Source organism: Anabas testudineus, chromosome 10, assembly GCF_900324465.2.
Source record: "Anabas testudineus chromosome 10, fAnaTes1.2, whole genome shotgun sequence".
Taxonomy (NCBI): Eukaryota; Metazoa; Chordata; class Actinopteri; order Anabantiformes; family Anabantidae; genus Anabas; species Anabas testudineus.
The window spans coordinates 22,516,068-22,543,686 of NC_046619.1; the positions used below are offsets into that span (position 1 = coordinate 22,516,068).

The 27,619-nt window shown below is 42.4% G+C and overlaps 3 protein-coding genes across 4 annotated transcripts; 2 read left to right on the forward strand and 1 right to left on the reverse strand.

Annotated features, from left to right (window-relative positions):
* Positions 1-479: 479 nt before the first annotated feature.
* slc13a5a (solute carrier family 13 member 5a) lies at positions 480-8,952 on the reverse strand. The gene is made up of 13 exons (XM_026357498.1): positions 8,731-8,952; positions 6,955-7,083; positions 6,506-6,642; positions 5,723-5,928; positions 5,305-5,463; positions 5,026-5,206; positions 4,691-4,813; positions 4,297-4,509; positions 2,001-2,104; positions 1,632-1,753; positions 1,302-1,463; positions 946-1,083; positions 480-865 (listed from the first exon to the last, which is right to left on the reverse strand). Exons 1-13 carry the CDS (start codon positions 8,842-8,844, stop codon positions 737-739), a joined length of 1,917 nt encoding a protein of 638 aa, XP_026213283.1. The 5' UTR covers positions 8,845-8,952; the 3' UTR covers positions 480-736.
* A 3,184-nt stretch (positions 8,953-12,136) lies between these two features.
* On the forward strand, positions 12,137-17,980 carry LOC113160300 (alpha-2-antiplasmin-like). Of its 2 annotated transcripts, none has more exons than XM_026357500.1 (9): positions 12,137-12,251; positions 13,295-13,383; positions 13,487-13,721; positions 13,958-14,101; positions 14,197-14,239; positions 14,810-14,955; positions 15,967-16,109; positions 16,204-16,408; positions 17,006-17,980. In XM_026357500.1, the coding sequence occupies exons 1-9, from the start codon at positions 12,152-12,154 to the stop codon at positions 17,533-17,535; spliced, it is 1,635 nt and encodes a 544-aa protein (XP_026213285.1). In that variant the 5' UTR covers positions 12,137-12,151; the 3' UTR covers positions 17,536-17,980. The 2 variants fall into 2 exon arrangements, with proteins under 2 accessions (XP_026213285.1, XP_026213286.1); XM_026357501.1 differs by having other exon boundaries at positions 12,163-12,251; positions 13,295-13,363.
* A 781-nt stretch (positions 17,981-18,761) lies between these two features.
* serpinf1 (serpin peptidase inhibitor, clade F (alpha-2 antiplasmin, pigment epithelium derived factor), member 1) lies at positions 18,762-24,472 on the forward strand. The gene is made up of 8 exons (XM_026357523.1): positions 18,762-18,827; positions 20,512-20,572; positions 20,836-21,031; positions 21,916-22,071; positions 22,714-22,917; positions 23,053-23,192; positions 23,380-23,590; positions 23,968-24,472. The coding sequence occupies exons 2-8, from the start codon at positions 20,513-20,515 to the stop codon at positions 24,216-24,218; spliced, it is 1,218 nt and encodes a 405-aa protein (XP_026213308.1). The 5' UTR covers positions 18,762-18,827; position 20,512; the 3' UTR covers positions 24,219-24,472.
* The last annotated feature ends 3,147 nt before the right edge of the window (positions 24,473-27,619 follow it).

Sequence of the window (27,619 nt, forward strand, 5' to 3'; positions counted from 1 at the left end):
GAAAACGAGACAAAAATATATTGTTCTAATTACTTAAAATGAGCAGTCAACGAGTAATTAAATTCTATTTTTCTTCTTCTTCTAATAATAATAATAATAATAATAATAATAATAATAATAATAACCAGTCACCCCTTTTGCCAGCTTTATAAATATAAAATTATGTTTCTTACACTTTTATACATAACACCTCTGAACACATCTCTGTTTGTTTTTTTCAGTATCTATTAATAATTTATGGTTATACTTTTGTCCTTTTTGTTTTGTTGTGCTACTTTAAATGATACACACAGGTTTCACAATAAAAGCCTTTTGTCTTTTATTTAAGCTTTTAATGAGATTTGAAATATAATTAACTGCCAGTGTTTTTTATAAAATCTTAATAATAAGAATAATAACGACTCGTGAGAAAGATTTTGTCAAATGAGAACGATCACTTGGACATAATTCCTCCTTTGGGGTAGATTTTTATTGTGAAACTTGTGCAGGAAACGAGGATCACTGAGAACTTCCTTTAAATATTGAGTGAATGAAATTTGTGTTTCTGGTGGTGACAAGATACCAGTTTGAAAAATAACTTCCACAATGACTCCACCTGGCATGATGTCAAAAACCAGTGTGTCCCCTGAAGACAAGTGTTTCAGTGGTTCTGAATTTCACAGCACATCCACATGAGACCTGAGAAGGTCCAAACATCAAGACGATGTCCAGGCTGAAGGTTGTAGAAAACTGAGTCCTACACAGCTGCTGTGCTGTTGGCCCAGGAAGGGAACGAGTCCAGAGAAAACATCACACGACCCCAACTGTTCACGGCCAGAGTGATGCAGCCGATCCCAATGATGTTCATCACCACGCCTGTTTTAACCTGAGGGGGGGAGCAGCACAACACGGTGTCATGATACTGACAGATAGTTTTTAGTTTAGTTTTTAAAGAGCAGGACTCACCATGTCAGACACTTTGAGGAAACCACAGGAGAAGACGATGGCGTTGGGAGGAGTGGCCACGGGCAGCATGAAGGCGAAAGAGGCGCTGAGGGTGCAGGGTATCATCACATAGAGCGGGTTCAGGGTGATGGACTGGGACTGAGCAAAGAAACAACAGAGGCCTGAAGAGCAATGTAGAGAAGCAGACCTGAACATCTGACTGTGTTTAAACCTCTTCAACCTTTTCTTCTTTCATTGATTCGTTCTTTGCTGCTGTTTTTTTGTTCTTTAATCTTATTTCCTGCCAAGAAATCTGACGTAAACACTGAAAACTACAGTTCACTGCATGTCTAAATGCTGTGTGTGCGTTTTGGTACCATCGAGGCCAGGATTGGCAGGAAGAGCGTTGCCGTGGCGACGTTGCTGGCACACTCAGTGAATGTGGCAACGAGGAGGCAGAGGATGATGGCGATGGTCCAGGGGGGGACGGAGTGGAGCGGTGTCATCTGGTTGCCGAGCCAGTGGGACAGACCGGACTCCTGCAAACACACAGTGTCTTCACTCAACTAAAGTCAATTCAACCTGTTCCAAATATTTTAATTCAACAACCTGCGAAACAGTTTTTTATTAAAAGCTCTCGTTTTAATTTTCTCCAGAAATGTTTCGGACTTTCTAATTATCTCTTAAAGACAAAACCAGATTCACACCTCGCTGCCTTTGGCCAGAGCGAAGCCTCCTCCCAGCAGCAGGACGATGTTCCAGGGCATCTTCTTCTGAGTCACCTGCCAGGTGAGCAGAGGAGGGGCGGGGTCTCGGGATTCCTGGGACTCTGATTGGGTAAAAGAAACATTTATATCTCATAAATGCCGTGTATACATGTGTGTGTGTGTGTGTGTGTGTGTTACGTGTCTGTGTGTGTGTTATATGTCTGTATGTCTGTGTGTGTGTGTGTGGGTGTGTCTGTGTGTGTGTGTGTGTGTCTGTCTGTGTGTCTGTGTGTGTGTCTGTGTGTGTGTTATATGTCTGTATGTCTGTGTGTGTGTGTGTGTGTGTGTGTGTGTGTGTGTGTGTGTTACCTGCGTCGCGGCGCCTCCAGCAGCACAGGTATCGCGGCGGCTCAGAGGGAAGAACGAATAACAAAACAGCAACGAATAAAGAGACGGTGGCGTCAGTGACGAACCTGCAGAGGAGGAAGGAGAGAGGTTTGAACTTTTATCAAGTGAAACACGAGTGAATCACATTCTGAACCAGCTGAACACATAACATGAGACACAGAGCATAAAATAAAGTCATCATTCAATCAGTTCACCAACACTGGTCCAAACTGTCACACTGTGACTTAGTTAACACGTGTTCTTTACTTTTGTGAATCTAAAAAACTAATAAAATCCAAACCTGAGAATGTTCATTTGTTTTTTTCTAACTCAGAAAAGTGGAAACAGCACATGGAACTTTTCATCCAGTTTATTCCGTTGGTGTTTTTCCATTATCGACTCAGATCTGCTGCCAAACTCTGCTCGGCTCACATGGTGCAACACCGGACGCTCAGTTCATGAATGGAGATTTCATCACAAACCCAGAAATGTTTGCAATCCAGGAGGATTTTTATCTAATGTCCAAAAACATTCACCCACATCGAATCGTGTTCAACAGATCAATGTGTGGAACTACGACAGGTTCAATCAGTCCGTTGAATTTCACCTGAATGAATGTGACACATGGAGCTGATCGTCCTTCATTCACTGAACCAGAAACAGCAGCAGTGACTGATTATCGGAGGTTGTCCGGTCACAGGATGTCAGAGTCTCACTATCAACGTGTGTGTTCAGGAAGCAAGTTGAAATCAATAGTTTGGACAAACAGCAGATCCGGTGTGATTGACCCATCTCCTCCAAACCAGGTCAGGAGATGTGCTACCTTTGACCTCGTCATCTCTTAGGTTAGTTTTATGGGACACTCTTTAGACCCATGAGCTCTGTTCTTACTATTTTATTCCCAGGAAACTTTTTCTTCACAACATGAGACTTAATGAGACGCTGGTGAGTGAAACACTCGCTGCTGCTGCTGTGTGAGAAAACCACCAACAAACAAATGTGAGTTCTGTCCCTTCTTCTTTCTGAGGATCAGGGTTGTTATCACATTTTAAAGGATTCAACAAAACTCTACTGACTCAACTAGGACTAAATCATTTTGATAAAACTTCAGTGATCTGGTTTCTGGAAATTAGAGTGAGGACAAAAACATGTCAGGGTCAACAGATCAATGTTGATGTCCACACTGCGTTTCAGATGGACGGATGGAAAAAGCAGGTCATAGGTGACGGCACGCGGCCAGGTCACATGAGAACTGGTCACTTCAATCAGGTGTATTTACAACCTGAATACACAGTGACGCAATTTCAACACCAGAGCGTGAATTTCTGTCCTGCGCCGGGACGGATGCTGTCGGTGTATCGTAGCGAGGTGTGGATGAGATGTTTGGAGCTGTGAGAGTCGTGTCCCCTCTGTTCTGTATTTATTTTAAGTTAAGTGAAGCCACAGAGAGACGTCAGTGGATTAACTTAAAAACAGCAATTGTGAGGAAAGTTCCAAACTTGTAGATGCAGTTTCTTCTAAGCAGGTTCATGAGTCTTTATTAGCATGTATTCTTTATCTTATCTATCTATGTTGCCCGCCCCCAAACCCCCACCCCAGACCACCTTCCTTTAGAGACAACAGCTGTCAAAATAAATGCTGTTTAGAAGTTGAGCATATGAGTCTAATAGTTGCAGCCTGCTGCTGTGACCCGCTGCAGAATAAATCCAGGTGACTGTGCAGTCGAGAGCTGCAGGTCAGACCCACAGCTGCTGACACTAAAGGTCAGCGTTTGTACGCAAGACACGTTTCCTTTGTTTGTTCATTGATTTTGTCCTGAGGCAAAGTTTAGGTTAAACAGCAGTTTGGGTTCATGTATTCCTCCCATCTGGTCAGTCCTACAGTATCCTCTCAACAGAAAACTGTCGCAGTGTGGACACGGTTTCTATTCACTTAGGAAACATCCAGTCCCGTCCTAGCTGAGGTCTAACTGTCTGCAGTGATCACACACTGGGACACGGGTTTGTTCATGTTCATTTTGACAAATACCCAAATGTAGATGAAGACTCAGAGGACTGTAATAATCATCTCCCTGAACTGAGACTCACACATCTAGATCTGCCCTTGAGCTGCTAAATCCCCAACGTCTTCAGTGAATGTTATAATACAACAACCAAAGTAAACACCTGGACCTGAAAATGTCCAAATGCTGATGTCAACTTTTGAGTTTGTTCCATTTGAGACTCTGTGAATCTGATGTGAGGACTGAGAAACACTCTTACGTTCTCTTCATACTTACTCTGCTTTGCCGTTGAAGATGTGTGTGGCCCAGCCATCCATGAAGCCGGGGTCTCGTGTGAACCACAGCACCACCATCAGCGTGAAGAGTGCCAGGACGCTGACCTCTCCGTAACTCATCGGCCCCAGGCGACGATGCTCTTCCCTGATGACTTCATATGCTGCTCGCTCCTTCTCTGACTGGACCAGCCCACAACCCCACGTCCTTCGAAGGCTGCAACACAACAAGAAATGTGGATTTACTGTTCAAACAGCCACTGCTGTCAATCAACTGCATGGAAACATTTACGTTTCACAAAATTGTCAATACTTTTTGAGAACGGATAACTGTTCCTCACACACAGAGGTCAAAGTGCAAATAAAGCAGCTGTGGATGTGCTGTCGGAGCGACTCACTTGCAGCCGATGTAGAGGAACTGCAGCCAGAACCAGGCGAGCATCAGCATCAGCACCATGATGGGGAAGGCGAACGCAAACCAGGACGCAAAGTTGATCACGTCTCCATTCTGGGGGAAGAGTCTGAGAGGAAGAGGCAGACAGGAAGTTCAGTTTCAAAATAAGACATTCTTCATCCAACCGACATGACGTTTGTCAACAAAAACTATATTTTGAAAAACGATTCACTTTTTATTTTTCATAACAAACGTGAACCTTTTAAAACCGTTTAGCTTATTCAGTAATAAATGAATTGTCGGTTTTTGATTATTAAGTACATGTTAGGAGTATCTTACTGGCTCATCTGTCCGATCAGAACCAGGTTCGGTCCAGTTCCTGTCAGAGTAGCGATGCCCCCAATGCTGGCCGCGTAGCACACACACAGCAGGAGTCCTTTACTCATCCTCTTCCTGTCCTCCTCCACATCGCCCAGCTCCTCCAGCTCCTGACAGCGGTCGTCCTCCACAGATACAACCACTGCAGCCAACACACTTATTAACACCCCTATAAATATTCCAGGATTGATTTGTCAGTTCATACACACAGATTATGGATTTTGGTCTCTGTGCACTCACCAGGCCTGGCTGTGGCGCCGTCTGATGGATGTTTGTCCTGTGGAGTTGGCTTGACAAGGTGCTGTCCGTCCGTCTGACCGTCTGCCAACGCTGTTGGAGACGTGTCGTCCTGGTGTTGGCTTGTTTTCCCTGAGTTGTTTTGTGTTTCCTCTTTAACATCTGAGACGAAACACACATGAAATTCACATTAAGTTCAGAGTCAGACTGCTGAAAATCTCAATTCATGATTTTGTAGAGTCGTGAATCTGGATTGTCCAACTTTTTCTGCAATTCATCATCCAGACTTGTTGGACAATCACGTACATGCAAACACACATATTTTGGTTTAATTGTACATTTACATACAGACGCTTTGAACATGGAGGGCGGCGATCTCACCAGCTTTTATTTGATGGTTTGACAGTGGGGAGACGTTTACCTTTAGACTGAAGGCTGCTGCTGGTTTTCTCTTGTTCCTGGTGCAGAACAGTGGGTCTTTGGCTCTTGGAAGAAGGTTCTGAGTCTACATTTCTGTGGAACTGGTCCAAGACAGCCTGAACGATGGGAACCATCATGGCAGTAGTGGCTGTATTACTGATCCACATAGACAGGAAGGCCGTCACTCCCATGAACCCCAGCATCAACCTGAGCGATGGAGGAAGAGGAGACACTGATGATGTCACAATAATCTTCATCAACAGAACCAGAACAAAGAACCAGAAACATTCAAGTTACAAACTCCGTCAGTCGAAGTTTAAGTCTGGGGAAATGCTATGCTATTGCTAATGCTAATGCTAATGCTAATGCTAATGAATATTGATGATGTGTGATGTTTGAATCTTCAGCTGAACTTAAATGTATTAAGTTGTGACATTTAGCTCATGATGTACAGTGTTGTTAATGTGATTAGAGTCTCCAGAGGATGAACCCTAATACATTTAGTGATCCTCTGACTTTAGGTTATTTGTCTTACTCTTACATGACCTGCACTGAACTGCAGCTTGTGAACTGGACCTTCATGCAGTGACAGTTATGGAACCGTCTCCGTCTGGTTTAGTAAAGTAGTTGATGACAGTTCCAAAACCTCAGTCGTCATAAATGACGCTAATAAAGACGCAGCTTACGTCGTTCATTCATTTTCACTGTGTGGTGTCATGATGAGAGTTTGTGTTTTATTAAACTGTCATCGTGCTCAATCAGTGCAGGAGATCCGGGGACTCACAGCGCAGGTCTGACCCCGACAGTCAGCAGCACTCGGAGCGCGATGCGTTTGTGGAGGTTCCAGTGCTCCACAGCTACGGCCACCATCAACCCCCCCACAAACAGCATGTTGGTATCCTTCAGGTACTGCATGCACACCTGAACAACACAAAGACACAGTTCACTGTGAACAAAATAAGAAGTTGGTGCTGCAGTGCCTTATTCTGGGTCTTTGAACACAGCATCATCTTTTCTGTTTCCAGCAGTTAGACTGTGTCCACTTGATGAAGTCCACGATTCTCTGTCTCAGCTCTGTTTTTGGTCTCCACCAGCTCCTGAGCTGCTAAATGCTGCACTACGTGTGAAGATGAAGATTCAGCAGATGATTCACTATCAACAGCTGAAACATTGCTACTGCAGAAGGTGCAGCATCAGTTGCAGTGAAACTAATGTGTGTGTATCCAGTCTTACGTCTTTGGACTCCATGATGCCGAGGACGGGAAACAGGATGGTTGGAAGCAACGCCGTTACCGCCAGCGGCAGCGCCTCCGTGCACCAGTACACTGCCATGAGGGCTATGACATAAGCACAGGCTGCCTCCTGAACACACACACACACACACACACACACACACATACACACACGATCAGGTTAATTCATGATTTCATAACACAGCAACTGAAAATATCTACGTTTCCACCCAGAGAACATCTTAAATAAATTTCAGAAAAAGAACTAATTTAAATTCAATTTAGTTAATTAAATTATTATTTAAGAGCATTTTACTAAAACTGCCTTCAGTAGTTTTCTACCTTTGACACCTTTATTAACAACATGTGATGTTATTGGAAAAGCTGCATCTCGACCTGAATAAATGTGTTGCTCAGATAGGATATAGTAGAATTAGTGGAGCTGAACGGATTCTTTGCAGCACCTGAGGCCACAAAGTAACGTGATTGTGAGAATACAGTAAAACACTGAGGTGTTAGATGATCTGACGTGTTCATCCTGCAGAGGCAGAAAGCAGGACGCCCTGTTTTTATTAACCTTCGTTCTAGTAAAGAGAAGAACGCTGTGCAGAGTTTCAGACACACACACCTGCTGTGCTGAGGAATGTATGACGTGTGGATTTCTGGGAACAGTTACCAAAGACTTTGAGAAGCAGAATCGGACCGAGACGATGACCCCGTGTGACATGTAGCTGAAACCAGCTCAGCTGCAGATCCTCCTTCATAAGGCAGATGATGTTCAGCTTTTGTCACTGAACAGTTTGATTGAATTTTACTGTTAAATTCTGACAACTGTTTCTGTTTTTCTGTCCACCCGCTCACAGTGGTGCTTGGATTATGTTAAACGTGTGGAGATGGAAAGAGAGAGTTTTCAGAAAACGTCCACAAATTAAAAAATAAAAATACAAAGACGCCAGTGTAGAATTTAATAAGTCAGGTGACAAATGTACAAATAGACCCGGTTATTGTTACACATCACAGCAACAGAGCAGAGAAAATTAAGTTAAATCACACATAATTAATGAAATTAATTAAATCACACATTTCAATTAGTTTGACACAGTAACTGACCAATAACCTTTGAGCCTCTGATAACGAGGGCGGGTTTATAGAAACATTTTTTCTGACCATAACTGGTTACTGGTCAACTTCAGCTGGTTACACACACTGAACTGGTTAATGCTCAGTTAAACTGTTAACCTAAACTGGAAACTGGGTTTTAATATGACTTCGTCACGAGGTAAACTAGTCAGTTATCAGTTAATGGTTAAACTGGTTAGGTAGCTAGTTTTCAGCACATGGGTAACTTTAACAGGTTAAGTCTATTAAAACTAATTTCCTTTACTCTGATAAGTTTAACTGGTCAGTAAATTGTATATTTACACTGGTTAGTGTTGTGTAAACTAGTGAGCTCCAACTTAAACTGGTGAGTTATTAGTATGTTGGTAAGTTAGACTGGTTACCTTCCAATATATCAAAGTGCTCAGTGGACTACATATTTAAACTAGTTAGTATTCCTTCAGCTGGTTTTGTAAAATATTCATTCCTTAGTAAACTGGTGACTTGGTGCATAGTGGTGCCGACTTTAACTGGTAAATTTCTCTGTTTACCGGTTTAAACTGGTTAGTTTCCAGTAAACAAGTAGGTTACACCAGACAGTGCTGAATACAGTAGATATTCACACTGGTTATGTCCACTGGTAATTTCTCAGTAAACTGGTAAGTGGAACTGGTCTCACCGTGGTGCTGATTGCGAGTGGCAGCAGGATGAAGGGGCTGCAGATGAGGATGACGATGCCCTTTAACCTCCAGATCTGCCGCAACATTTTGACCCGCAGAGGAAGAACTGACATCGTTGATGAAGACGAGTAAATGTGATGGAGACTCCTCAGTGTCACTGCTCAGTCTGTCTGCTGCCCCACGGCGGTCTGCACGTCCGAGGGATTCAGTCGACACTAAACATTAACCTCATGTGAGTCCACACACACACACACACACACACACACGTGCACGTTGGCCCTTCAGACTTTTATCTAAACTCTCGCCACAGTAAACACAGAAAAGGAAATCAGCTCCATTTTCATCACACTGAACTGTCGTTTATCTTCCTGCTCTGAAACAAGATGCTGCTCATTTAAACCTGATAATTAAAAGTTTTAGTTTAAAGTCTATTTTATTATAAATATTCTATTTTATTATAAATATTCTATTTTGGGACCTTTTCTTGGTTCAGTACAATTTGAGCATTTAAAGTTTACTAATTTTATTTTATAGTTTCAATTACAAACTACTCAGTATAGAAAGTAATTGAGTACTTATGTTTGATACTTGCAGTATCTTTAGATGCTGATATGTTTTGTAACTTAAGGTTTTATTGACTTTTACTTGTAATTAGGAGTATTCTACTTACAACGCAGTATTTTACAATAGATAAACTGTATAAATACAGCTGATAGCTCTGCTTGTGAGGGTGAAGTCAAACTAAACAATACCCCTGTTTCTAAAAGGTAATCTGCAATCAGCCTTTATGTGATTGGAAACAGTGCAGTATTGTTTGATGAGTTTGATGCCAGCGACAGCTCCTCTGTTTTTGTTTGCGTCTTTGTCTCCTGTTGATTTCTTTTTGTCCTGCTGTGTTTGGACAGGACCGAGTCTCACACAAGCAGCTGAGTCTGACAGAGACCCTCTGTCACACAGAGACACGTAGTGTGTTCATGTAGAAAACCTATCATTTTAATATTTGGGATAAAATAAAGTGACCTCAGCCTGGAAAAGGCTGCATCAGAACCCACAGCTGAACACAAACTGATAATCACACAGTTTTATGAGGCTGCGACTGTTTAAGCTCAAAAAGTTGTTGACATGCTGCAGAACTTCAGTGGTGTTTTTTCTTTGTTACTTTATTCTGTTCATGATCAGTTCTGATTAAACCGTCTGATCAGTCTTTGTAAAATGAGAATCACTCTAGTTTATCCTCTGCTGCCATCCAGTGGCTTCGTACGGAGCTGCAGGAGCTCAGGCTGCAGTGTCTACATTCATGTTGGCAGCTCCTTGTAATACATTCTCATACAGGCTCTGTGCAAACCAGGATTTCTATAGAATAGTCTTTAAGTACCTCCAACAAAGCCACTGTACTAATGGTACAAGAACCCGTAGAAGAACCCGTGGTGTCATGTTAAGTTAACACTTCCAATTATTAGTTGTATTCCAATCATGTCAATGATTGAAGCCTATGAACATTTTTTGAACCAGGACCAAGTTATCGGCAGGTCAGTAATAGCATAGATATTAACGGCTTCTGTAGTATCGTGCAGATGAAAACAATCACCTCTGCAGCGCATTCTGACGCCTCTGTTCAGACCAACGAGATTAGTTTTCTGTGTAAACAAGTAAAAGTCAGATTATTAACGACATCACTAGTTTGACTTTCTTCTCTATTGCATAAAAAAAGTACATGTGGACGAGGTCTTAGCATAGGGAGTTAATTAACACATTAGGAAAGCTGTGATGACTTAAGGTTTAGAAAGGAACCAAGAACATGGGAGACGAGGCAGGACTCGGTTTCAAGGTGTTTAATAAAAGCAAGAAGGGCAGAGGGGCTGGGGAGCTGAGCCAGTTACTTCAGGAAGACGTGCAGAGACTGTGTCCAAAGTTCCAAAGAAAGAATAATCTGAGCCAAAAATGACAGCTTACATAAGCAAGAGTCAGAATCCAGAGCCAAGACTGAACTTACTGTACTGTCCCAACAATCAGAAAGAGGGGATGAGAGCAGGCATGATCCAACCAGCAGGGACCGGGCAGGAAGAACGGAAATAAAACGAAACCAAAAAAGAAAAGAAAAGAAAAGAAAAGAAAAGAAAAATCAGGCAGGGACCTCTTCTGCAGAGAAACAGACACAACAGGCTGTGAGACGATGTGTTAGAGAGGCTGATTACAAAACCGGCTACACAGGTGAAGGAAATCAGGGTGATGACAGCAGAGAGTAGACAGGGAGCGAAAAGGAAATCTTCCAAACCCAGGAAGTTGGCTCAAAGATGAAAGACTCTTTAAGATGGGAGCCTGCCGACCCAGAGGTCAGACTGACAACACTCCACATCCTACTTACAGTATGTGGTTAACACTAGTCAGTCACTGAAGCTCCTGAAACCTTCCCCCGTTTAGCAAACGTTTAGCGTGATGTGAAGTTTCTTCTCTTTGCTTCGCTCTTTGTACTAAATATCCAGGGACACTTCTCTGTTTCTAATGCTGCGATACATCTGACATCAGGTTGACCCCTGACCCCGTTCTGCTCCCTCAGCACTGTTACAGGGTCTGCACAGACTCTGTTATTACTGGACGTCAGGCAGCAGAGTGGGTCTGGATTCTTTTATTAACACACTGTGAGAAACAGACTCCCCCTTTAATCTGAGCAGGTCTGTTCAGTGCGTCTCATTTTGCTCTGATCGAGGACATAACCTGCATAATATGCCGTGGGACAGATTTCAGATTGTCTCAGAGTTGTGGTTCTGTGCTGAAACCAGGATCGAGGTGAACAGAGGTGAAGAAAACACCCTGTTTGTTACCGAGCTGTGTTGTGGGGGCGTCAAGCTGGAACCACGTGGTACAAACAAGACAAATACGCCCACTCTCTCTCCTGAATGTATGTGTGGAGCATGAAGTCAACTAAAAGATGATTAAATGCACAGAGCACTAAAACTGGTTTAGTTGAACTTTATTGCTTTCAGGTGTGTAATTAGATTTTAGTGTCGATTTTCTGAGCCAGTGTTTAGTAAAACATAAGAATGAGCGTGAATATTCCAGATATAACAGAGGATTCTGTCTTAATTCAGGTATATTTATGACTTTGGACCTGTTGGACCATGATTATGGGGCATTTCATCGAATGTGCACCATCTTGAACATCCTTGTCTTGAATATGAATATGACCCAGGTGAATGCCTCTCTAGGTTACAAATGATATTTCTATTTTTAAATAATAACTAGTGACTGAATTTCTAGTCCTCCTCCTTTAGTTCGGGTTATTCTTAAATATTGCTGGAGCCACATTTGTTGACCCTTCAAAAGTCTGTCTCTGTATTTTTACATCGTTTGGTGGCCACAGTCACAGGGTTGATTATTAGCCAGCCAACAGGGGGGCGGCTGGTGTTGAGTCCAGCCACTATGCTGTCCAGCCTAGAGAAGGTTGACCATATCTGTCTTTACTCTGATTTTGTTCATCTTTTGTTCTTGATCATCTGCCTCAACATTAAACACAGACCAGGTGAGTTCAGAGCATCTTTGATTTCACCTAAACCTTCTTTGTCTGTGTTTTGAGTCTGAATATAATGCTGATCATTTGCAATGCTGCTAAAACAATCTGGAATTTACAAAAACACCATCATAGACCTGTAAAAGATTTTGAATTGCACAGACTAAAGATGCAACTCCACAGATCCACATGTAATTTATGCATATTAGCATGAACCTGAACTGTATCTTGTACACAGCAGGGACAGATTCTTATAGTTCATGTAGTTTGTGTATTCTGTGGCTGTGTGTTCAGTGTATTTCAGCTCAGCCAAAAAAAGGTTCTGAAACAGTAACCTTTAGTCTCCTGGTAAACATGGCAGCCATATCTGAAACCTCAAGTGACACGAGACAGATGAAGAAATACCATTTGAATTAAAATTGATATTTACAGACAGATACAGACAGACTGACATTTCCCACTCAACGAAGCGTAGCCATACTGATGTTGAGATCCAGACTAAAATATCTCCACAAATATGCAATGGTTTGTCATAAAATGTGCAGGAAACACTCTCAGGGATGAGTCTCATTAGCAGTGGGGATCCCTTGACCGTACTCTAGGCCTCAACAGGACAATGCTTTTGGTTCACGATGACGATACCTCTAACCTTACAGTATTTTACAGTACAGTAATGTACTTTGGGTTTAATGCTAACATATCATCCCAACATGCTAGGATGTCTTGCATGTTGCATGTAGAGCGTTGTTTTGTTACACTCTGCTTTGGAAATATCTCGTGGCTGTAGCATAGTTGTCATCATAGCATTTTTTGTTCATAGCCAACAGAAAAAAACAAACACTGGTTGTTTGGTTTGGTTGGTTTTACAGTTATGTGTGGCAGAAGGTGTTCAACATGTCTTAGATAGAACATGTGCACTTTGGTTGCTTGTTCCCAAGAACATATTTCCATCTGCAGCCATAATATCATCAATGTATTGTTGACGTATTGGTGTCTTGCAAATGAAAACGCTCATCGTCTTGGTGCTGTAAAACTGCCCGTATCCGTTTTTGCAGGTTGGCTGTTTGAAAATGAAGCTGTGTCTTTATCTTCTCTTACTCTGTCTCTGCCGCCTGGGACTGACTGTAAGAAGATCCTCAGTCTAGTAAACTATCTTTTTAAGCACTAAAGGCAAATATTCGATTTGACCTTTTCCTTTTATGTGATCATACTCTTCAGAAAGTGAACCATGTCTGTCCCATCTTCAGGACGAACCCACTCCAGAACCTCTTGATGTTTCCAGCCCAATCGATGATGAGACCGAAATGGTTCATAACTGTGGAAGACAGCAGGTGTTCAGCCCTGAGGAACACCAGGCCATAGGTGGTGCCATAGAGAGACTTGGTATAGAGCTCCTGAAAAACCTTCCTGTTGGTCCACAGCACCTGAATGTCATCCTATCACCTCTCAGCCTGGCCTTTGCCCTTGCTCAGCTCACCTTAGGTGAGGTCACAATTGAGTCATTGCACAATAGATGTGCTCTTTATAGGAATAGAAAGGACTGAGCTAAACAAGAGTTAAACAAACACATGTAAGGATGTTATACCTTAGTATAATGTTTCTTATCATCTTTTAGATGACAGTTCAAAGTTTGATTACAATATTTAAGAATTATCTCCATCATTTGAGTGTTTGTCCATCTTCCTATTTCTACAGCCAAACTAACTTCTTTCTCTCAGGTGCTCGCAATGAAACAGAGAAGCTGCTGCTAAAGAGCCTTCATGCCAACAGCCTGCCATGTTACCATCATATACTGGGAAGCCTTGCACCTCATTTCAGCCACACATCACTGGATGTGGCTGCACGCATGTACCTGAGACCAGGTGTGTAACGATAAGTGTTGAACTAGTGGTTGTTTTTGGTTTGATGTAAAATTGTTTGTTCCACGTGTTGAATTTTCTCTTTTTGTATCTCTCAGGATTTGAAGTGAAGTTGTCTTTTGTTGAAGATTCTCTGTCCAGGTATCAACTATATTTGCTTCTTACATACAGGCTGGCCAAATGCAGTGGCTTTAAATTTGAAGACTTTTGAAAAGTCAACCAGGAAATTAAAACATGTATTTTAAATGCCATGGTGGTCTCATTGTGTGGCAAACAAAAGCCAGTAACTGATCCGTACCAAACAGCCAAACTTAGGTTCTAAGCACTAAGGGAAGGCAAGTAGCAAACCAGGCTATTGTAAGACAGGCAGATAGGATGAACTACTGATTAAATACACAGTTGGTACATACAGTGCTGTATATAGTAGAGAGCTAATGGCTAAATAGCACATATCTGTAGGAACATGCTAGTTGGATGAAGGCTTGGGTGAGAAAGTTGACTAGTGGCTGCAGTTGTTTGCAAAATGTAAGAAAGACAAAACAGGTAGCATCTATGGACACGGGTTAAATTACTGGAGCTAGAAGGTAACGGAGAAAAGGGTGAATCATTAATAGTCACAACAATATGAACAGAATCTATCTCATTGTATGGATGATTTTCTTATGTACGTGCCAAGGTTGCTGTGGAAGTGAAAAGATGTTATTATTTCAGGTACCAGTCGCAACCCGTCAATCTAGTCTCTGTGGAAGACGTCAACCAGTGGGTGGAGAATGTCACCAAAGGCCACATCCCCAACTTCCTGGAAAGTATTCCACATGACGTGGTGCTTATGCTCATGAATGCTGTGTACTTCAAAGGTGAACCATTCCACCCAAAAACATTAATTATAGTCACAGTGAAACTTAAAATAAAGCAGCAACGTTTTTTGAAGCTCAGGGCTTGGGCCTTCTTGTCCAGAAGAAAATCTATAAACTCGACATCTGCCTTAAAACCCAAGTGGTTTCAGGTCTGACAACCTGTGGTGTCCAAATGTTACTGAGCCAAAGTGCAGTGGGCAGCAGCACACAGGTCAAACCAGAAACAGACTCTGGTCCAGAAGTGAACATTTTAAAAGAGGATTCACAGAGCGCTGAAGTTAGTTTCATTTTACAAAGTGACTTTACTACTTACTTTAGTATTCCCTGTGTAAGATCACAGTCAGCATTACCCATGGCTCTCCATCAAGGTTCTCACCCAATCACCAAGTTGTTTTTTTTTTTGCCTTTTCAACACTTTTGCTGTGAAGGCTACATGAACTCTGGCCATTTTGTTTAGTATATAGAGGGCTCCATGGCCAGTAAGGCTAAAGAGCTAAAGAATCCTGTCAGGGGGTCTAAAGAAATGCACAAATGCCACTCCCTGAAGTGGATGTTTAAAACCAGGGTGTTCTTGAAGCACTAACCTCATGTTTGTGTCCTGACCAGTTGCACTGAACTGTAATGTCAAGTTGATTGTTTTGACCTTGTTGTTTTCTTCGAAAGTTCAAACACATAACAGGTAACATAGCTGCAAAAGAACAGTCAAGGCTAAGTGGACTTTGTACTAGAGAACTGGTAGAGTAATGTCTGTTTAATGTCCAGTCTGACTGATATTTATGTTCTCCTCCGGGTAATGTCTAGAGAAGTTCAGCGTTCCAATGCAAGTCCAAAATCGGCTTTAGAAGTCCTTTTAATTTCCTTCACCAACTTAGGAGTTGCCATTAGCTTGACCATGGAACAGAACAGAATTCAGTGGTTGTACATATGCATAGGTAGAGCAAAGGGGCTCAAAAAGATTTTTCTTTAAATTAACAAATTCTATTCTTTCTCTCTCCTCCTCGTGTTTGTCAGGTGAATGGCAGACTCAGTTTGACCCCCTAGTAACCTCTAAGGGAGAGTTCTATCTGGACAGCCAGAAATCAGTGTCAGTGAACATGATGAAGTCTGCACATTACCCTCTTCGCCTGCTGGATGATCCAGAGCTGGGAGCACAGGTACTACAGACATTTGTGGATACATCTGTGATACTGTAGATACTGTCTGTTACTGCACAACTAAATAGGAAGTAATTCTTTTTCTTGCACCCAGGTTGCCAGTTTTCCTTTTAAAGGACACACCAGTTTCTTAATTGTCCTGCCGTTGCCAGGCAGGAATAATGTGTCCTCATTACTTCCTAAACTGAACATCTCGGACCTCTACAGACGTCTACCTCAGGAGAGAACCATGCAGGTCAACTTACCAAAGGTGAAGCTGCAGTATCGCCAGGAGCTTCAGGAAGCACTTACCAGTATGGGTGAGCATCGAGTCAGAAGGGAAGAAGAAGAAACAACTCACAGTTGATAGTGATGTCACTTCATGGCTGAGTGGTTAAGGTGTTGGACTTGAAATTCAATGGGGTCTCCCCATGCAGGTTCTAACTCTGCTTGCAGCGACTTGTTCTTTAAGCTCAGTTGATAGAACAGTCCTCTACAAACCCCAGGGTCAGTGGTTTGATTCCTGGCTGCTTGTTGTCATTGGACAAGACACTGAAACCTTGTCTGGTGGCTGTCCAACCACAATTTCCCCAATGGGATCAGTAAGGTTTGTCCTTATTATGGGTGTGTCCATTCTAGGAAGTGAAGACAATTAACATTATGCTTTACTGAAGGGTTTCTAGGACAGTGATGTATCTAGATGCATTAACCAGACTCCCTGAACAGGATTCAAAGAGAAAATTACACTTGTCTGCAGAAAGTGTAACAGAGCCGATCAGAAGCTTTAAGTACAGGGTTGGTTGGTAAACAAGTAGGACAGCGGTCCTTGAGAACCAGGATTGGCCTCTGCTGTTGTTTCACACTCATTGTCTCATCTCTGTTTACGTATGTATTTTTGTCTCTCTTTTCTCTGCCAGGCCTTGGCTCTCTGTTTTCAGCTCCTGACCTCTCTGGCATTTCTGACCAGCCTCTGAGGGTGACGAGCGTCCGCCATGCCAGCACCGTAGAACTCAGTGAAGAAGGTGTTGAGGCGTCCGCCACCACTGTTGTAACCTCAATGCGCTCTGTCTCCCTTTTCTCTGTTAACTCCCCATTCCTGTTCGCCCTTGTCGATGACGCCTCCCTTGTCCCTCTCTTCATGGGCATCGTGACGAACCCTGCACCCGACAACGACCTAATGCTCAATGATGATCCGCATGGCAACAACACCATGAACGACCAACCTGTGATGGACAATGTCAGGAGCAGAGACATAAACGGCGAACACAACAACATACCATGCAATGAGGCAGAGCCAGCAGAAGGAAGCAGCACGCACTCGTGCAGCGCCCCCACTGGTGAGAAGGAGCAGCTGCAGCATGTTAATGAACAGGAGACCAGTAAGGGACACAAGAAGATAAAGGGTGATGAAACCTGCTACAAATCAGACAACTCTGTACCGGCCTAAAATTTGATATAACTCATTAAAGGAATCGTTGATAGTTGACAGGAAAATCACACTTTGCTTTCTTGGTGAGAGCTAAATAAAAACCAGTCTCATCTGTGTGCCGTAAACAACATGATACAGCTTTATCCTTATAGAGCTTAGATTAGCATAAAGACTGAGCAAAGGAAACATTTAGTCTGAATCTGTCCATCTACTAACACCTTTAAAGCTCACTAATATTTTATACCTTATTTGTGTAATCTCATCTCATCTAATCTCATCTCAACACAATTTAGTTCAACATGGAAATATACAAATAAACGTCAATCATAGTGAATATTTTATTGTACATGAAAGAGTTGGAATAGTAAAATAAATATTTAATTAATATTAATATTTAAAATCTCAATCTCTATATTTTCCATATTGGTGAAAATGTATGGACTGTTTCATACAAAAATAAAATCCATCCAATAAGCTGTGACTGATAATGTCTTTTTTTTCTTTGCAGATGTTTTATCTACAGAGAGATTTTGAGTCAGGACAAATAAAAGGTTGACACAGCAGTGTGTTTGTGTTGTAGGTAAAGATATAAAAAATAGTAGGCAACCCTGGTCTTAATGTGTAGACAATCAAAGCTGCAGCACCAGTCAGGGAGGTGATTCAACTTCTGCATAACCTCACCTGGATGAGTGAGAAAGAGTGTTGTCAATAAAATCACAAATACATTACATTAACAGGTAAGTTAATCAATAAGCTAAACAGATGCTTCCATAAGCAATGAAAATGATAAGCTCAAGCAGGTGTTGATGAGGTCTGAGGTGTGAAGCAGAGTGTGACAAGGAAGAACAATCTGGCAGCAGTGGAGCGTGAGCAGCAGGCACAGAACAGGTGAGAACAGCTGAGAGATAGGATCAGTAAGTCAGGGGCAACATGGCCAGTGTGGTGATAAGATACAGATGAAAGCAATAATTCAAAGAAAAGAGAATGATGAAACATTGTATGTGCACGTGGCCCAGCAGCACATCAGCAACCGTCTGCTCTGGTTCTGGTACTAAACACATGGTCTGTCTGCATGTTAAACTATCTGAACTTACTCATCATTCTGACTTCTTGTGTATTCGGTTGTAACTTTCTTTCAGTAGCTTATGTCCTACTTGCGCGTCCACGACGCTCTGTTGACTGCAGCTGTACGCGCGCCGCTGCAGGCGCAGATCCAGGAGGCGTCGACTGGGGGGGGGGGGGGACTCATCTCATCTGCAGCACCAGAGACTGGTGGAAGAGACGACGTGGACCGACAGGGCGCTGAGGAGGTGAGTGCGTATTTATGCACTTTGTTGGGTAATTTGCGCTTTTACGCGCAACTTGTAGGTTTTGATTTTCAGTGTCACTGTCAGACAGTTGTGATTAATTTATAGTTAACGTAGTGCAGCTTGATACCGGAGCTCCGACTGAAACTCAGATAAATGTTCCTGCAGATAATTCACAGTTCTTCGTTTGATCCATGTGAACTTTGGACATTAACGAAAAGACCCTCACAGCTTCAGTCCTGGGTGAACGAGACAGATTTATGTTTGTTTAAACTTTAACACTAATGTTGCTGCCTCAGGAATTCTAATTGTGTTTCCAGTGGATGAAGATTTTTTTTCCAAGCAAATAAACTTCCTCTAGTTCAGATTTTCCATCTCAGGCTGCAGCTCAGTGCCAGGAACCACAACGGTTTATATAATAGTTCTGATGGTGCAGCAGGGTCAGTGCTCAGTCTCAACACAGATTTACTCAAATTAAACAAATGTGTGAAACACTTCTAAACACCCCATTCTTTCTAGAGAGAGAGTTGGTGAAGTGAGTCTGTTTTGAGCTTGATGGCAGCTCTGAGCTGAACCTTGAACCACTTTACTTTTAAAATCTGTTTTCTCTGAGGACAGTCGGGACTGAAAAGAACATCTCTTTAGTCTCTGGAAGAATTCTGTGGTCGTCAGCTCGATTTTAAATATTCCCGATGTGAGAAAACATTCCTCTGACAGACAAGTTTCTGCAGGAAACGTTTGTCTGTTGTGTCAGCTGTTCATCTGCAGGACTCCCTGAGGTCTGAGCTCCTGTTCAAACAGAACACAGTAACAGGTTTTTACTGATTTATTTGCCACAGTCCTGTGCTGTCTTCACACTTTAGTGAAGATCAGATAGATCAAACTGTGTCGCATTCAGCTGCAGGCCCACATCATTTGATTATCTAGAATATAAAACTACACACAGTGTAACAGAGAATTTGAACCACTTCTCTCACTCAAACTCGTCTTTACACTTAGCGTCTTCCATGTCCTCTTCATAAAACTGATTGAAAGTGTTGCTTTTTAAATGATTTGACAAATGTTTTGAGAGTTTTGGAGGTGACAGAATGAAAAGATCAGTTTCCTTTGAGCTGTGGAAAAATCTGCACCCTCGGAACATCTGGGTTTCCCATTAGGCCTGTGGTCTGTGTGTGTGTGGTTCAAATGAGAGTTGTGTTTTGTGAAACCTCAAGAACCAGGTCCAGATGTGTGCAGAAGGACAAAGGAAACTGTGTGTTTGAACCTTCACCTCCCTGTGTTTAAACATCGTGTGACAAAAAAAATCAACCTCATGAAACTTGTTTCTTACTAAAATACAGATAAATAAACTTGTTAGAGTTCGTTTTCTCAGATCGCAGAATTGATTTGTTGTTTGTTTCATGGTTTCATTATCCTGCAATTTTACAGAACAAGGCCTGGAAACGATGTGTTACTGACCATTATCATCTCAGAATCTGAAAAGGTTCCAAAAACTGGATGAATCTTCTCTTTTTTCCTTTAAACAAAGTGAACGTGTTGTTTCATGATAGATAACAGACCAGGACATCTTTACATTCACTAAGCATAGATTGTTGCTGGCACCAAACATTAGAATTAGCATTTGCTTCTGCACAGATCTGTCAGGACAGATCTTCATTGTGCCTTCATGCCTGCGTTTGTCTTTCAGGATGAAGCGAACAACTTTCCTGCTGCTGTTTGGTTTCGTGCTGAGCTTCTGTCAGGCTCAGGTATCCACATCACCTGCCTCCACATATCACAAGTCTGTTTCAACGTAAACCATTCGTCATATATCAAATCCTCTGCTCACAAAAACACACTGTAGATTTTCTTATGGGATCTAGAGGTAATAGTTTCCTTTTTAACATCTGTCCAGCTGTGGTTAAACTGTGTCTGTCTGAGAAATGTGCAGTGACAGGAAACGCATTATGTTTGAATCCACAAGTTTCTTGCCCAGTAAGAGCTACAGAATTTGTTTTCGTCTTTGATCCAGTCGGAGACGGGAGGTGAGGAGACGGCTGGGGAGGAGGAACATGTGGAGCTGTTCACCACGCCGGCCACGAAGATGGGCGCCGCCACCTCAGACTTTGGCTACAACCTGTTCCGCGTTCTGGCGAGCCGCGAAGCTGCAGCCAACATCTTCCTGTCCCCCATCAGTGTGTCTGCGGTGCTGACACAGCTGTCCATGGGTGAAGACACAAACACACTACAAACTAAAACCAAACTGGTGCTTTGGCTTTGGCCCCCACGGTGTGTACGGGCTTGGCGGTCAAACCAATAGAAAGTTATTTCACGCTTTTGTTCCACACCTGCATCTTTTTCCTCTGCACAGTGCCAAAATGAATCAGTTGGAGACTGTGGGATTACAGGACTGTCCAGACAGAGACAATAGAGACGCCACATTGTCATTTTTCATAATTCACATAAATTACAGTGCTGCACAGCTGGAAAATTTCAGGTTAGGTCTGATTGCAGATTTCTCAAGATGAACCTGAAGCCGAAAGTGACTATTTGGATTTCATATAATCCTCTCAAACGCATTCTGTGGTTAGCATGTAAAGGTTTCAGTTGCTGTAACGTCAGCACACGGATCCACCACAGTGAAGCAATACAGCAACTTTCAAAACACAAAACAACAGAATATGGAACGCAACACTTAGTATGAGACTCACAACACTGTAGAGTGTGTACATACAATAAAGTATGAGGGAGTGAGGGTTAGGGTTAGGAAAAATGGAGAACGAAGAGGGAAAAGAAAAATAAATATATGAAATAAGAACAGAGAAAACAGGTGGGTAGAAATCAACATATCTACTCACACTATTATAATCATTACTGAACATTAAACAGGTGCTGGCAGGGTGTATAAATAAGACAGATACAGAGATCGAGACACCTCAGGAGCCAGAGACAGCGCGGGACATCACTGCCAACTGAATCCTAGCTAAAGATTTTACTCAGGAGGTGGTAAAGTCCAAACAGAGCAACAGTCTTACTGTTGGACACAGACAGCACTTCAGTGTGATGACTGGCCCACTGGGTCTCTAATAACATGCTCTCTCCGGTTCCCCAGGAGGGTCTGAGCAAGCTGAGAGGCAGCTGTTCAGGGCCCTTAGGTACCACACCCTGCAGGATCCTCAGCTCCACAACACCCTGAGAGACCTGCTGGCCTCAGTCAGGACGTCTGGAAAAGGCCTGAGCACCGCGGCACGCATGTACCTGGCACGACGTGAGTTCATTCAAGCTGCAAGAAAGGATCAAACATCAGGGATCAACGTGTCTCATTTCAATTTCAGACAAACTAAAGACACAGATTGAGTGATTAAACTAAAAATTTGATATTAGATATTACATCTAACATTCAGTGTGTGAGAGCTGCTTGTTTGTACAGTGTGTTGTACTTCAGACGTGCTTACTGCTGTTCCTGTGGCCTCACGTCAAGGTGGAGTAGAAGCCCTGCTCCCATAAGCTTTCTATAAATAAATGGTACCCTACTGGGGTTGCTGTCCATTGTCGACCTGACACAATTCAAGAGAAGAGGAACCTCAGGGGTTGGGGCCAAAGGCGTGTGAAGATGATGTGTTACGTCTGTGACTTGCCACGAGGGAGATTTGCCCACGTACATCAGAGTAGAGGCAGGATTTACAAGACGAACAAAGAAGTTGTGCAAATGAAAACTGCACTTAATCAACATTTTTGGGCTTCAAGTAGTTTTTATTTAGGGGAATTACAGCAGAACCATGTGAAAATTTAATCTTCAATCAACTGAATCTTAGGCCCCTTATTTTGTCTTCACCAGTAAAATCTATGTTTTATTCCATGTAATTCTAAGTCTGAACTGCAACTGACTGATTAAACCGTCTGGTCTCAGGACTTCGTCTGAAGCAGGACTTCTTCACACTTGTGGAGCAGCAGTATGGAGTTCGTCCCAAGGCGCTGCTTGGAGGAGCCAAAGATGTGAAAGAAATTAATGACTGGGTGGCCCAGGAGACAGGGGGGAAGGTACAACGCTTCCTGGCCAAGCCGCTGCCTCGGAACTCAGGAGTCAACACTGTGAGCGCTGCCTACTTTAAAGGTTGGTTGTGGCTGGTTTCTGGTGCGTTGGTTTGAACTTGTGCTGCCTGCTGCTGTTTGACAGTTTGATGTTGCTTTTTGCTTGAATACTGAACTTCTAATGTCAATAATGGCTCCGTTTTCTGTCTGTAAACAGGAAAGTGGGTGACTCGGTTCAGTCAGAGCGGAGCAATGGACAATTTTCAAGTGGATGGTGGGACAACTGTCCGCACTCCCATGATGCAACAGGATAACTACCCTATTAAAATGGGAGTTGACTCAGATCTAAGCTGCACGGTTAGTACAGGTCTTTAAAAATCTAAGTCTATTTTCTTACACAGCTCTTACTTCTAATACTTTTTCTTACCTGTTGTTTACCTAACCTGTAGACAACAACATTAGCTTCAACTTTTGGCTGTTGGGAGTTTTTGAGTCTCTCTGTGCTTGTTCTGTCTCTTTTAAAAAGTTCTTCTGAACTTTACAGATCGCTCAGATCCAGATGCAGGATGATGTCAGCATGTTCATCTTCCTGCCTGATGAAGTCACTACCAACATGACCCTGCTGGAGGAGAGTCTGAGCGCTGAGTTTGTTCAGGACCTCTCCATGACGCTGCTTCCTGCTCAGGTGTCTCTCACTATTCCTGCCCTGAGGTTCAGTTACTCCACAGATCTACTGCCACTGCTCAGTGACCTAGGTGAGTCCTCAACCAGAACCAAGCTTAGGTCTGACAAAGACCTCAAGGTTTGTTATTTACCTTTAAACAGATACCAACATGTCAAACTCAACAAATAGTTTATTTTCTACAAATGTATTTTTTATGCAAGTCTGGAAGTTTATTCCAGAGAAGCCTGTCACAGAGATGGTGTCGGTGTCTCAGCAACACTCGATCCTCAGTGAAGTTTGTTTCCAAAGAAGAAGGTTCTGTCTGCTTGTAGCATGGAGTCTTTGTGTTCACCTGACAGTTGTCCAACGATGGCCACAAACATCTTCTTCTCCTGTTCAACTCTTGTGTTTTGTTTCTTCCTCCTCTACCTCCTCTTCCCTTTTCTCTTCTTCTTCAACCTCCCGCAGGTCTCTCTGATTGGCTTCAGAACCCAGACCTGGAGAAGATCTCGGCTCAGCCCGCCATGCTCAGCTCTGTCAATCACAAAGTTGTCATGGAAACAGCACCGGAGGGGAACCAGTACCCCAGCGTCACCTCGACAGCCAACCACCTGTCGTACAGAGTGGACCGCCCTTTCCTCTTCCTAATCCGGGATGAAGCGTCAGGGGCGTTGCTTTTCATCGGCAGGGTGGCCAACCCCAAGGACCTGACAGTATAACATCCACACACACACTCTTAGCAGGTCCTAGGAGGGATTTCAGGTGTTTGCTTTGCATTTGTAGAGGCAGGTGTTTGCAAGAATATTTGATTTTGATTTGATTTCACATTATTTTTACTCTTCATGTTAAAACATGTGGTTGTGGTCGTGTTAATCTGACAGAATACTCAAACACACCGAGCTCACCAACGGATTGTTTTTTAAGAAATCAAATATTGTCCTTGGTAAAAGAAATAAACGTGACAATGAAAGTCTCTTGGCTTTTTATAAAGGTAGTGATTTAAGGTGGTTCAAACGGAAACATCCCATCAGATATTGTTCAGAGGTTTAATAAAATCATCTTTCTGTCAATAATTCTTTCTTCCCAGTGGATGAAGATGTTTCATTTAGAAAACCTTGAACAAACTTTACATTCAGAGCTGAACAGTGAACAGTTTTTCTCGGATCATTTGGATTTCAAACTGAACTAAATATGTTGAATCACATTTATGTTCCAGAAAAACTGGAGTTATGAATAGGATCCAGCTTAGATAGAAAGGTCTTTTGGATGAAGACATAGGTACGCTGATGTCGTCTGTATACTGGTGAACACTGTCCAGCAAACAGGATATCCACAATCTAGTGTGGCCAGAATGGTCGGCTGGTAAAACAATCCAGTTGAAATTTTCTTATGTATTTATAATTCTGGACTGTATCGATGACGTCTCCATTTACAGAACAGATATGTTGGGAACACTGGTGGTTCGAGCTCATACTACCTTTGTCAGGTTCAACTTGCTGCAGAAAGAGGAGCTGTACCAACATTTTTCACCACCGTCTGTGCTTAATCTGAGTTCCAGATACTCGTGGCTGCCTCAGACTAACTTGCTAAATAAATCATTTTTGGATAGGGCAGGAATGTATTTAAGTGAGAATGTGTTTGGTACATGTGGTCTTAATTTTCGACAAAGAAATTCCTGAGGTTTCTGAAGCACGAAAATGAGCTGAGTGCTAAGAGGGAGAAAACAATGATCCTAAATAGAATTTAGACTCTGTAATCTACCAAATAAAATAAAAAATAAATGAACAAACTTGAAAAAGCTAGAAACAGCCTGTTTAAACAAGTTAAAGAGGTAAACAGGCTGCTTCTGCATTCAAATATCAGATGAATACAGAACATCTCCATTAAACACAGAGAACACAGCAATGCACCAGTTCACCACATAACTGGAACCAGAACTGAACTGCTTCAATGAACAAAATCAAATATATATGTACAGGATATATATTCTGACCTTCCTTTAATCCTGCTCAACACATCTCAGACTCCACCAGAGGGAGACAAACACCTGGATAAAAACCTGGATACAGCAGAGAAGAAAATCCTGCTACCTGTAACTGTGAGGAGTCCGCAGTACTTTAATAGTACTTTAGTTTAATCCTTTAATACTGTGTATAACAACACATATACACTGACATGAACAATTCAAATAAACTACTAAGAAATGAACAACTAACTGGTTCAGTTCCTGGTTACACGTCGAGGTGACCTTGGACAAGACACTACTGATGATCTATTGATGATCTATTGATGATCTACTGATGATCTATTGATGATCAATTGATCTACTGATGATCTACTGGTGATCAATTGATCTACTGATGATCTGATTGATCTTCATTTTGTAATAGTTTGAATCCTATACGGTCATTTCGTTTCCTTTTGTGCAGATAAACAGTGAAGGATTAAAAGTGTCGAGGAAGTTGAACTACAGAGGAATCCGGAAATACTGGTTAGAAAAAGTATACAAATATTCAAAATAGTCTGAGTACATCAGAGTACATCACTACTCGTGGGAAAGTGCAGGCAGACATCAGCTTTGGTTTTGGGTGAATTGTCCATGAGTCAGAGACCTGGTTTCTATAAACCACCAGGTGGAGGTGTCTCATCACAGAGGATCAGTTCGACGAGGACCTGAATTAAGATGAATCTCATCCAGCTATGTTTGGGTTTCATTTCTGCCTGTTAGTAACTACTAACTTGGATTTTAGTTGCTGTTCTTTAGCTCTAAGATGTGAACAGACAGAGGAACAATGTCACACTGAACATCACAGAAAAGAGGAGAAATATAGGTTTATTAAGGGTCGGGGCTCGGATGAAAGTGTTTCTTCAGTGCACATCCTTCTTCACAGGGCAACGACCTCCTTGCTTCTGACCCCAGACTTCAGCAGGTTTCCTGTCAGCTGGCTTGTGTCTGAAGACTTTCACTGAAAATTTGACAGCATGATCGAAGGAGGAAAAATACATGCAGAAGGGTCACGAGCAACACCGGGGACAGATTAAAAGCTCATGTGGAAGGAGGGAGATTTAGAACCAGAATGAATTCTGAATAGTTCTGGATTAGTTTGAACTCTAATACTCTGACCCAAACACAAAACAACAAACTACAGCTGCAGTTTCCTCTAAAAACGTCCACTGAATACCACTTTTTGTCCCCTGTCTTCCACGTCCCTCCTGCCCATACACCCGTCCCTCATCATCCAACAAGTCCTCAGCTCTTTGTCTCCTAGATTTAATTTCTAGGAGACAGAGTTGTACAGAATGATATACACAGTATTTCTGTGTAACACTTCTAATTTGTGTTGTGTTTTTTGAAGATGTGTTCCAGTGAGAATAAATGGTCCGAGTACTGATCCCTGTGGAGTGTTACTGTGTGCCACAGAGATACAGAAATGAAGTCAAAGAAGTGCCGAGCTTTAGTGCAATGTCAACATCGCTCGTCTATAACATCTACAGGAGCAACACTCACTTCCTCTTCTTCTGGTTTTTGTACCAGACTGACCCATGTTTTCATGATGAAACAGACCTTTAGACTAAATCACTGTTTCCTGTTTGTGCAAAACCCAATTTGAACAAGATGACACAATTTAAACCCAGTTAGTGATAAAGGTGAGTTGACACACGTCAGCTATCACATAACATGATTCCAATCAATCTTACTCATCTGTGTCGTTGCGTTCTACTTCTCTTTTCAAGGACGTGAATGTGATTGAGGAGGAGTTTACGTGTCCAAACCTGCAGCAGAAACACCAACTGGAGCCATTTGTTCTCTTACTGTCACCTGGCGTCATGTTTTCTACCAGTGACGACAAAGCTTCTGCCTGGACTTGTCTGTTTGTTTGCTGATCTCTGGGAAGGTTTTATATTAACACTGTGATTAAGGATTCAACTGGGAATATGCCCGTCAGCGAAGAACATTTCATATGACAAACATTAGCAGTAATTTAATCAAAACAGGTGTTAACTACAAGTACAAGTCTTCACCGTTTGGTTCGCATAATATCCTGTCATCCAACCTGAACTGATGCCCCTCTGATGCCCTCATCCAAGGGCGTCACACTCCAATGAAATGAATAAATCC

Bases quoted from the DNA above. Each gene is read 5' to 3' on its own strand.
- slc13a5a (XM_026357498.1), bottom strand. From the start codon at position 8,844: ATGTCAGTTCTTCCTCTGCGGGTCAAAATGTTGCGGCAGATCTGGAGG. The intron at 1,084-1,301 runs GTACCAAAACGC...TTCTTTGCTCAG, and splicing joins TGCCAATCCTGGCCTCGATG to TCCCAGTCCATCACCCTGAA. The intron at 866-945 runs GTGAGTCCTGCT...TCCCCCCCTCAG, and splicing joins TCCTCAAAGTGTCTGACATG to GTTAAAACAGGCGTGGTGAT.
- LOC113160300 (XM_026357500.1), top strand. From the start codon at position 12,152: ATGCTGTCCAGCCTAGAGAAGGTTGACCATATCTGTCTTTACTCTGAT. The intron at 14,102-14,196 runs GTGTGTAACGAT...TGTATCTCTCAG, and splicing joins ACGCATGTACCTGAGACCAG to GATTTGAAGTGAAGTTGTCT. The intron at 16,110-16,203 runs GTACTACAGACA...TCTTGCACCCAG, and splicing joins ATCCAGAGCTGGGAGCACAG to GTTGCCAGTTTTCCTTTTAA.
- serpinf1 (XM_026357523.1), top strand. From the start codon at position 20,513: ATGAAGCGAACAACTTTCCTGCTGCTGTTTGGTTTCGTGCTGAGCTTC. The intron at 20,573-20,835 runs GTATCCACATCA...TCTTTGATCCAG, and splicing joins TGAGCTTCTGTCAGGCTCAG to TCGGAGACGGGAGGTGAGGA. The intron at 23,591-23,967 runs GTGAGTCCTCAA...AACCTCCCGCAG, and splicing joins GCCACTGCTCAGTGACCTAG to GTCTCTCTGATTGGCTTCAG.